The sequence below is a fragment of the Alternaria arborescens genome (genome assembly GCF_004154835.1).
Source record: "Alternaria arborescens strain FERA 675 chromosome Unknown contig_64, whole genome shotgun sequence".
Taxonomy (NCBI): Eukaryota; Fungi; Ascomycota; class Dothideomycetes; order Pleosporales; family Pleosporaceae; genus Alternaria; species Alternaria arborescens.
In genome coordinates, this window is record NW_021167919.1 from 77,441 (window position 1) to 88,403 (window position 10,963).

At 52.9% G+C, this 10,963-nt stretch overlaps 4 protein-coding genes across 4 annotated transcripts; 3 read left to right on the top strand and 1 right to left on the bottom strand.

Annotated features, from left to right (window-relative positions):
* Positions 1–2,474: 2,474 nt before the first annotated feature.
* Positions 2,475–4,393, top strand: AA0111_g12042 (hypothetical protein; the record flags this gene model as incomplete). Its single annotated transcript, XM_028645977.1, has 4 exons — positions 2,475–2,682; positions 2,737–3,657; positions 3,715–4,142; positions 4,199–4,393. The coding sequence occupies 4 exons, from the start codon at positions 2,475–2,477 to the stop codon at positions 4,391–4,393; spliced, it is 1,752 nt and encodes a 583-aa protein (XP_028500378.1).
* Positions 4,394–4,610: 217 nt separating this feature from the next.
* Positions 4,611–5,911, bottom strand: AA0111_g12043 (hypothetical protein; the record flags this gene model as incomplete). Its single annotated transcript, XM_028645978.1, has 3 exons — positions 4,611–5,191; positions 5,459–5,635; positions 5,713–5,911. 3 exons carry the CDS (start codon positions 5,909–5,911, stop codon positions 4,611–4,613), a joined length of 957 nt encoding a protein of 318 aa, XP_028500379.1.
* A 383-nt stretch (positions 5,912–6,294) lies between these two features.
* AA0111_g12044 (hypothetical protein) lies at positions 6,295–7,562 on the top strand (the record flags this gene model as incomplete). The annotated part of the gene is made up of 3 exons (XM_028645979.1): positions 6,295–6,896; positions 6,946–7,500; positions 7,550–7,562. 3 exons carry the CDS (start codon positions 6,295–6,297, stop codon positions 7,560–7,562), a joined length of 1,170 nt encoding a protein of 389 aa, XP_028500380.1.
* Positions 7,563–7,901: 339 nt separating this feature from the next.
* AA0111_g12045 (hypothetical protein) lies at positions 7,902–10,181 on the top strand (the record flags this gene model as incomplete). Its single annotated transcript, XM_028645980.1, has 1 exon — positions 7,902–10,181. The coding sequence occupies one exon, from the start codon at positions 7,902–7,904 to the stop codon at positions 10,179–10,181; it is 2,280 nt and encodes a 759-aa protein (XP_028500381.1).
* Between the last annotated feature and the right edge of the window lie 782 nt (positions 10,182–10,963).

Below are 10,963 nucleotides of genomic sequence, written 5' to 3' on the forward strand. Positions count from 1 at the left end.
GATTAACAAGCTTGCGTTGGTGATTGTGATGACCTTTGCGTCAGAAGTGGTACAAGTCTCATTCAGAAACCATCACCAGCGCCGTCGGGCAACAGCTGTGAGCCAGATATACGGGTCGAATGAGGGCGTTACGTCAGGATTTCGGCGTCTGATGAAGGTAGACTACCAGATCTGTTGACGGAGTGCTTTTGCCGTCTCCAATACGACAAACAATCTGACACGAAAACCCTCGCCACGTCTTGGGTCCATATGAAATCGATGGGTATGCGCCGATGCGAAACAAACGATTGTGTCAAAATGGGTCGAAAAAGCTGATCCGGATTGACGCTCAAGAATACGGCAAGAACTTTGCCGCCTCCTTATGTGCGAGCTGAAATATCAGTCTATGTGTAGTTACGGCGAGGTTGGTCGTTTGATAAAATTTGGGGGCGCCTGGAGACGATGCCGCGTCCTCGGCGAAGTGACTTAACGTCGCAAATCTGCAGGTGTAGCATGCGGTAATACCTGAGCTGCGTCGCGATAGTTGGCGAGCCGGAGAAGACAAATGGCCCCTAATGCTGTGGTGGAAAAGAGATGAGGCGGGAGATGTTGAATGACGCCGGAGCAGACCTCAAGGAGTGCTGAGCCGCATTGGCACACCTCATCAGTACTGCACCACATGAAACCACGCCTCACCAGGGCTCGCAACCTTGTGTAGGCTCTATTATGGTGATATCAACGTGCCTCTTTCCATTGTTCGCATCTTGCGGTTCTGGAGGGGATGCTCGGCGCGCTTGACCCCACCTTCTCAAAGCTGACCAATCGTGGCTGGCCTTAAAGAGCAGCACTACTTCACGCTGTCCCGAACCCCTAGTGGCATTGCTCGCTCATGAGATATTGTTCAGGATTTGCTAGAGGGCTACTTCTAGTAAATTGTGAAGAAAGCATAGTGGTAGCTCGCCTTGGCCTGCTAAAATTCAAGAGCTGATCGCCCTGACATGTTCGTAATCGCAGGTAAGCGAGGGCCTGCAATTCTATCGTTCTCTCATCTGTGGGCGGTAGCTGCGCTGCTTCATCGTGTTCGTCACCTTGCTTCAATGTTGTTCTAAAGATTTGAGTCTTGCGAAAACTGTTGAGACGGTGGAACGCGGACCTGCAGGCTATTAGACACCTTCTTTCACAAGGTTGTAAAGTGCATGAAGTCAACTTCGCCTATTCAGTTGATGTGATCAAGAGCTAGTAGATAATTGTAAAGACATCACTATGTAACAGCCCTGAGGGTATGATCGCATCGTGTCGCAATCCACCCACCGATTTGTGCAACATAGTTCACTTTAGTTCGGAAACAATCACATAGAGATATACCACTGAGCTCGTTCGAGGCGTTCGTTGATGGAATGTTGGTGTAAGGAGAGACGCTATGCCATGGGTCAAGGCTGATCTAACATCGGTAAGATCAGCGAGCTCGTGACGTTGCGCTTACCTCGTCCTGATTGGCTGCAATCTCCACCCGGTAGGCCCAAATTCCAACCTTCATCTCCGCGCGGCTAACTCCACGGTCGCCCATCCATCATCTGCTCAACGTGCAAACGACAAATCGCGACGGAAATAAGGTCGGAACGGAACTGTCCACCAGCCCCGTGACTATAACAGCGTCAAAAGCTCCGACTCTACCGCAGCGCCGCAGACCTTCGCACCATGTGAACGCCGAGGGCGTGAGGCATTTAGGCAGAATGCAGAAGACACGCTAATATCCCGCTGTGGAGTCTCCACACTCTGGAGTGTACCAGTTCGAGGAGGCAGGGCCTGGCAGCATGGATGTCCGCGGACCGGCAAATGCACGTTGTTAATCTATACGATGCGCAACGGCCGCTTCGTATGCCTCTCGATACACCAGCTTGACGATAAAGCTTGTTACTCTACCAGATATCAGGAATATACACCAACAAGTCTTCCCCAAGCCTGTCAGCTTCGAAAGACCGGTCAGTCTCGTGCCAGCTCCAAGACGTAACGACCTCACAAACTCGTCGAATCAGCCGTGATTGCTCATCATGGGTGCGCCCCAACCAACCCTCCCCGCGTCGCCTTAGCCCTCCACGCGTCTGATCAATAGTGCGCCCAGCCGTCAGTGGCTTCTAGCTTACTTCCTTCCCGCACGTTACAAGCAATGGCGCGCCAATGCCACGACAGCCACCGATGCTTGAATCGCTGCCGCAACGCCAAAATAAGCGTCGGTGCCACTGAGCTTAACCGCCAATTTCCCCGCCATGAGAAAGCTTCGCACCCACGACCACTCAGCATGCAGTCCCTGTTACCCGAGATAGTGGTATGCTGACCTGGGGTGCCGTACAAGCGATCTGGAAATGCATATGTAGGACCTGCTTGCCCCATGTTTTCCTTGGTATTGGGATTCCAACGGTCAACCCTTGCCTGTTGTTTTTTCGACGATCATTTACTTCGATCTTTCCATCTACCAACGTACCTGAACCGTCATCATGGCTCCTGTCGGCGGTGGTGCTGGGGACTTTGAGGTGGCCGCTTTGGCTCGCCGCAAAGCACTTGCTGGTGCCTCGGGACCCATGGCCTTGGTCAAGAATGCCAGAGTCTTTGGTATCGCATGTTTCGCTTGTTTGGGAGGTCTCCTCTATGGTTACAACCAGGGTGTCTTCTCTGGTGTACTCACCATGCCTTCCTTCAAGCAGCGTAAGTAGTACCTCACTACTAACAATTCCAAGAATATTACTGACAGATGATCAGACATGGGCAACTACATCGAGGACCAAGAGACTCTTACGTGGAACTCCTCCAAGCAAGGTTGGCTCGTATCCATTCTCGAACTCGGTGCTTGGTTCGGAACAATGTACTCTGGTTTCCTCGCTGAGATTCTCTCCCGTAAATACGCTATTCTCGTCAACGTTGCCATCTTCATCGTCGGTGTCGTCGTTCAGTGCACCGCTTCCGCAGGCCAGGGCCACAACGCTATTCTCGGTGGTCGTTTCGTAACGGGTATGGGTGTCGGTTCGCTCTCCATGATTGTACCCATGTACAATGCCGAGATTGCGCCTCCTGAAGTCCGTGGCGCTCTTGTCGGTCTCCAACAGTTGAGCATTACGCTTGGTATCATGATCAGTTTCTGGATCGACTATGGTACCAACTACATTGGTGGCACTGGCAGGGAACAAAAAGAGGCTGCATGGCTTCTTCCCCTCGCTCTCCAACTTGCTCCCGCCGTCCTTCTTGGCGTCGGTATGATTTTCATGCCCTTCTCTCCTCGTTGGCTCGTTCACCACGGCAAAGAAGAGGAGGCTCGCCGCGTTCTCGCACGCCTCCGTGGTTTGAACCAGGACCACGAACTCATCGAACTCGAATACGCTGAGATTCGCGCTCAGAGTCTGTTTGAGAAGAAGTCGCTCGCCGAGCGATTCCCTCATCTCCAGGATATGAGCGCGCTTTCAATCTTCAAGCTGCAGTTCGTCGCTATTGGCAGTTTGTTCACCACGAGGGGCATGTTTAGGCGTGTGGCCATCTCTACGCTCACCATGTTCTTCCAGCAGTGGACTGGTATCAACGCGATTTTGTACTACGCACCGACTATCTTCCAAGGATTGGGCCTGTCGGGCAATTCGATCAGTCTGCTTGCGACTGGTGTCGTCGGTATCGTCATGTTCCTCGCAACCAGTAAGTTTATCATGGAATATCCCTAGGTCTAGATCATGACACTAACACCCTCCCCAGTTCCTGCAGTTATGTATGTCGACAAACTCGGTCGCAAGCCCGTCCTCGTCTCGGGCGCCATCGGCATGGCCGCCTGCCACTTCATCATCTCCGGCATCGTCGCTTCCTACGAAGATGACTGGCCAAACCACCAGGGCGCCGGCTGGGCTGCCTGCGTCATGGTCTGGCTTTTCGTCATCTTCTTCGGCTACTCCTGGGGTCCCTGTGCATGGATTGTCATTGCAGAGATCTGGCCCATGTCCAACCGTCCATATGGTATCGCGCTTGGTGCCTCATCCAACTGGATGAACAACTTCATCGTTGGCCAGGTCACACCAGACATGTTGACGCATCTGCGCTACGGAACGTACATCTTCTTTGGTATTTTCACGGCCATGGGCGCGGCGTTCATCTTCTTCTTCTTCCCGGAGACCAAGGGTCTTTCTCTTGTAAGTCACGCTTCTTTGCAACATCCCGGTAAGAGCCATACTAACGACCTTGATAGGAAGAAATGGACACCCTCTTCGGTTCCGTCGGTACCGCTGAGCGCGAGAAGGAGCGTTGGGCCGAGGTTCACAGGGAGGTTGGTCTTACTGATATCCTTGCGCGCTCTGGTGTGTACCACGACAGTGGTGCTGCGGACTACCACGAGAAGAGCAGTCTGGAGAAGGAGAAGCCCCAGGTCATGGAACACGCTTAGATTAGAAGCGATTAGGCTTGGCATACCAGGTGGATGGTCGGCGACGAATTTTTGTAAAGGTGGACGGCATATACATGAACCCTTTCGCTTAGCATGTCCTTTCCACCTGAGCGATCAGGCTATGTCCGCCTCAACACAGTACAATACAACGTATCACTACATATCACACCTGCACCACCATGTGATCAATCCTTTACCACACTACCCACTTGTCCATCTACCGAGTAGTCTGCCTCTTGACCTTGTCGCCAACCTTGACAGCAGGCCTGATCAACTTCCTCGCTCCTAACTGCACAGCCGGCCTCTTGACCCCAAGTCCCTTGACAACCTTTTCTTCCTCAACAGTCTGTTCCTGGATCCTCTTAGCAACCTCCTCCCACACGCCCGGCACTCCCGTCTTCATCGTATACAACCGCCCTTCTTTGACATAGAACTTGAAACGCGGCTCACGAACCACTTCTCCCATGCGTTTGACGATGCCCTTCTCCCGTTGCCGCTGAGCCCAAGCATCGCTCTTCGGCAGCTCGATGTTTGCCAAGCGGAAGCGTTTCGGTGGTAAAGCACGGAGTTCGTGAAGAAAAGCGGTGGTGTGCTTGCGAAAGGGGAAGATGCGTAGGGTGACGAATTCGAGTTTTGTGTTTGCTGTTTGGTTGGGGTTGGTGCGCAGAGAGGTGGCGAAGCGGATTAGGTCGGAACGGGAGCGGCGGGCGTGTTCGGGGATTTGGAGGAAGACTTGGTGGACGAAGGGGGCGGTTAGGTAGGCGAGGGTGAGGGTGGGGATGGTGCCTAGGACGCCGACTGTGGGGAGCTGTTAGTCTTGGGTGATTTGGATGTAGATGTTATGGATGTGTGATAGGGGTGGTAGATAAATTAGACTTGATAGGAACGAATCGCAGTGAGGTAAAACTTGTGTAACTCGTGGTGGAAGACATGGAAAGGAAGGCTTTATCCTCCCGTTGCTAGAGTACGAGATTATCACGCAAGATAACTGTCAAGAGGAATCCATGGCCACTAGTATAGATGACAAAGATTGGGAAATAGTTGGCATGAACATGAGGTACTTACCCGTGATAGCCTGCATCTTTCTTACTCGTTCATCGGGTTGGTTCGTGTTGTTCCATAGTGGCGGTACACCGAAAACGAGGGTGGTCCCAAACTGCAGCAGAGCCATTGCTTTCCAGAAGGATATCCACGTGGTTCGTGCATCGCCCGCATCGTAGATCAATAACCTCGACTTGTATTCTGAATTCTTCGTCAATCATGTTCTTCGCATCTGTCCTTGTCCTCTTGCATGTAGGCCAGATTGTTGCGCAACGTACTTCGCTCTTTTTCAACGGTTTTGGCTGCCGATTTGGAAGACTTTCCGAACCACTGCAAGGTTGGCGAGGTGGAGAATTTCCGCTGGCAACTCCGGCATACAAAGGCATTGATGCGAGCATTAACGACGGGCCGTATGCCTCTATTTGCTGGCGCCGAGCTTCGAAAAGCGGCCGCAAAGGCGAGAAGTCGTGGCTGCATACCAACTGAGGGACGTGGAAAAAAATTGCACTTCTCTGCTTCACTCAAGTCGGCGGGTGGTCGACGTGTCTGTCGCGCGACTGCCAACCTCGCCTGCTGTATGCCTTAGCACAGCGCTTACTCAGCAATGAGGTTGTATGGGCGTGTAAGGGTCGAGGTAGACCGCAAACAGACTCTGAGGTTGTCGCGCTGTCACGTGTGTGTGGTGATCGGCACGGTGCGGGAACTTTAGCCGATGTCGGTAAGGCTGGCGTTGGTCGAGAAGCCACGATTGCCTCGACCCACTCGACCGTCGACGTCGGTATGCTCCTTTCGCGACCCTGAGCTATCTTCCCGCCGCGTTCTGGATTGATCGCGCGCTCTTCATGTGACACGTCGGCAAGATGTTGTTCGCATTCGCGCTGCTGCCGCTCATTTCATTACTATCTCTCGGATACGCCTACCAGGCCCTCGAGGATGAGACGCTCAAACACCTACCCGGGCCGGGCGATGACTTCGACATAAAGAAGGGCTCGATACTGGCGCCCATCTTGATTCCCAGAGTCTCGGGGACGGACGGCAATGCCCTTGTTCGCCAGCATTTTCTGAATTTCTTCAAGTCGCAACTGCCGGAATGGAGGATAGAGATGCACAACTCGACGTCGACGACGCCGGTTAGCAAAGGCAAGGAAGTGCCGTTTGTTAATATTATTGCGACACGCGACCCACCAGGCAGCTTTGAGGGGGATGTTTCGCGCCTGGCCTTGGTCGCGCACTATGACAGCAAGTATACACCAAAAGGCTTCATTGGAGCCATCGATAGCGCGGCCCCATGCGCCATGATCTTGCACATCGCTCGCAGCATCGACGCGGCGCTGACAAAGAAGTGGGCTGCGGCGGACCCGGACGACTTTGACGTGGAGCACAAGGGAGTGCAGATCCTGTTGCTCGATGGCGAGGAGGCCTTCAAGACCTGGACCGACACGGACAGTCTGTATGGCGCGCGGTATGGACCACGTCTACGCCCCCGCAGTTGGTGACTGACACGTGCACAGAGCTCTTGCCGAAGACTGGGAGTCGACTTTCCACGCCGCATCCTCGATATACCGCACTCCGCTCGATTCGATCGATCTGTTCCTGTTGCTCGACCTTCTTGGCTCCAAGGGCCCGAATGTACCGTCCTACTTCAAGACCACGCACTGGGCATACAAGCACATGGCGACGGCCGAGGCACGCTTGCAGAAGCTGGGCTTGATGAAGTCTTCTCCAAATCACGAGTCCAAGATGGCCAAGCGCAAGGACAAGAAGCCCCGCGCCGAACGCCCTTTCCTACCTGACGCGAATAAACAAAACGATGCTTTCATGGGCGGCTTCGTGCAGGACGACCACGTTCCCTTCATGGCGCGCGGCGTAGAGATCCTGCACATGATCCCAACGCCCTTTCCAAGAGTGTGGCATACAATCGAAGACGACGGAGAGCACCTAGACATGGACACGGTAGAAGACTGGACAAAACTCGTCATGGCATTTACCGCAGAGTGGATGGAGCTAGAGGGCTTCTTTGACTTCAAGACGGAGAAGCGGGAGGTGGGTGCCGAGAAATCGGAACTGTAAGCTACTTCCTATCAATATGATTGCATGTAAGTTAACGCGCCATAGTGAGATACCCTAGACCCTTACGAATCAATTTTTCGAGCATACCACCAAAGTGATACAATGCGTTGTGCCCTGTGTTTACACTTACCTTGAGTTGCACACTGACTGATACTGACACAGACAAAGGGCAGGTGTAGACACAAAGCAAGTTGAGCGCGTGTCTTTGACGAAGGACTCTTGAAAGACTTGTTCACGACAAGTATAAATGTCCCAAGTATCCGAGAAAGCGGCAACACTGCTCAAATGCGGCCACGATATTGTGTCTAAGATTTGCTCTTCTATTGACAAGCTGACCTATGTCTGATGTTCCAATCATTTATACCAAGATTTTCAACACCACCCTGCAGTACCCACCATGCCCAAAGGTAAACCAAAGAAGGATAATCCCGCGCTGTATGGGTGCTCGCCAGAGCCTTCAGAACCCAGCACAACCCGTTATGCTGCTGTACACCGGCGGGGCGGCACACATAAAGTACGCGACGAGCACAAGACTGACTCCAAATACGATAACTACAACTACAAGGAGCTTGTCGATCAAGCAAAGGAGCGCGGCATCTATCGCAAGGATATGAAAAAGGTTGAGATGGCATGGGCTCTGAAACACAATGATGAAGAAGAAAGACGTGCGGAGCAAGATGCCGTGCTGGCACTCCAGCGAAAGAGACAAGAAGCGAAAGAAGAGGAGGAAAGAAGAGCCGCACACAAACAAAGACAGATTGAAGAAAAGCAGGAGAGGAGGATTGAAAAGGAAAGAAGGAGACAACGCGACGAAAGTGTCAGCGACGACACGCTAAGCGACGCCGACATCGAAGCCCAAGAAACAAGTCGAAACGAGTACGCGCGTGAGCGATTCGGCCAAGCCCTCAGCGACGAATCCTGGAACTCGACATCCACAGAATCAAGTCCCGAACCCCCCATGGGCCGCGACACCAAACCAGACCGCCGCCTCCGCCTCTTCGAATGGCCACACGAGCAACTACCAGATATCCGCCCACCACGCTTCTTCTCCTTCTCCGAGCCCAAACCACGCGCCATACCCTACGCACCCCTCCGACTCACCACCACCTCGAGTAAGCAGAAACTCGTCCTGCCAGGCTCCAAATACCCGACTAGCGTCGATCCAGACTTTTGTCCATTGCTCTCCCCACGCACACGGTCCGCAGCACGCAACGGCCATCTAATCGGCACGCTCCGGCACGCCGTTGTCGAAAGCGGTGTGGACTGGGCTCAACGCACGTTGGTGCAGGGCTGGAATGCACACATGTATTTTCACCTGGGCTCTCGTCACCACAACCAGAGTAAGCCAGGGCTGGCGGATACGTATCGGAAAAGGTGGCTGGAGAATAGGAAGGTATTGCGGGTTAAAGGTAAAGGGGAGGCGAGGAAAGAGGAGAGAGCGGCGAGGCATGTGCAGAGGAGGAGGAATAGGACGAGGTTGGTGCAGGAGGTTTATGAGAGTTCGTTGTGGAGGCCTGGGGGTATGGGGTATGTGGCTGCTTATCTGGATTACCGGGGGGATGGTGGTGGAAGAAGAGCATGGGAGAAGGAGGAAAAAAGGGTGTTGGAGAACTTGTTCTTTGTGAGGTTTCTTGGATGCGATGTTCCGCATTATTATTTCTGGTCGAGAGAGGGGGAGTGGGGGGATCCGTGTTTTCCCAATCCGGCTTGGGAAGCAGCTGGACAGGTGGATGAAGATGAGCAAGACCCTGTGGAGATAGGGGGGGATGCAAAAGGTGGGAAGAGGAGATATCGACTTGGTTCGAAGAATCATGTTGAATCTGTCAGTTCAACTAAGACACGATTGTTACGCGTACGCCGCCCGTCCTCTGCACTATCCTTCACAACTGTATCATCACCTTCCTCCCCATCCTCCCATGTCAGCATAGCCAGCGCAATGACGCATGCCGAATACCATTTGTATACTTACGGCCTCACCTCTACACTCTCCACCTACCGCGCCAGATGGCTCGCTAAAAGTAAAAAAACTCATTGGGAGACATTCGCTGCAAATCTGCCCACATTGTGGCCGAGCGGTAACATGCCCAATGTGCCCCCTGTGGAGAACAGACCGGGAGCCTGCCTAGCGCTGAAGATCGCGGCAATTGATGTCTCCAGCGCGGGTGGAAAGACAATGTTTAGTCCGTTGACGGGTGGGGAGGCGTGGACGGGGAATGATGATAAGCTTTGGGAGGTTGTGGAGGGTGACGAGGATCGTGAAGATGACGACGACGAGACTGGTGATGAGAGTGACGAATTTGATGGGGACGACGTAGACGCAGAGGAGGGAGACGGTGAACTTGAGGAGATTGGTTACGGGAACGATGACGAAGCGTTGTATCGACGTGGTAGCATGGTATTTGCACACGACGACATGTACGCCGATCCGGTCATAGCGTGGTTAGACAAGGTCAGTCCGACGTTCGCTCCATCGACCACACTAATGAACGCGTCGTACATATCGGATATGCTTGAGGCAGGGATCAGATTGGAGGCATGGGAAGCGAGGTATCTACAAGACTGCAAGAAAAGAAGTGGTGAGGCGTGCTCGTTTTGCTGTATGCGGTCGGGAAACCTGACAGCTGAGGTATGTCATACAGCTATGAAGAGGAAAGCCGGACTGCTCACTGTGTGGTAGGGGCGAGTAAGGCATACGCTATCGCATAGCACTGTGAGGCCTGTAAAGTGCCACCACATATCGCCGCGCGTCAGGAAACTCAGCAAGCATTCGAACATTTGTTCCAAGCTGCGTACTAAGTCGCGCAAACGAGGTATTTGTGACGTCGGTCTGGGCTCTCCAAGCATATACACTGAGAAACCAGCAAAACAAGAAAGGGCCACTCTCCCACATTGTCTGGCTAGGCATGAACGGTAGCGGAGGGTTCGATTTTACTATACTCAGAGCCTACCACAATGGACCTTAATGGCACCATACTTAATATCTGATGCATGCAGCCGTTTGCAGCTTTTCAGGACGTCCTTCCGCAGCCAGACCTTGCCTCGGATAAGAACTACCAATGGCGGCTGGCCTCGTTCGCTTATTGTCTTCGCCCGCAGGATCAGACTGACGAATGAGCATACAATGCTCAAAAACTCCACATCCGCAACACTGTAGAGTTGGATATTTTGTTTCACTGTCCATACAGATCATGCACATGGCTATGGATATAACCTGCTCAGGTAAAAGAGGGGTAGGCAAGATGGTGTCAGAACCGTATGGTGAAGGGGATTTACTCTCGCTAATGACTGCGTGCATGCGGTCTTTTTCCTCTCTCTACATACTGTCTGGTGGAAGTCTTGTAAAGAGTTGAGAGTGAGGCTCTGCGTCCTTTGAAGCATATAAGTAGGAAAGTTCCTCACCGGTAGATGGATGTCGTTCCACGCACACACACACACACACACACACACACATATATATAT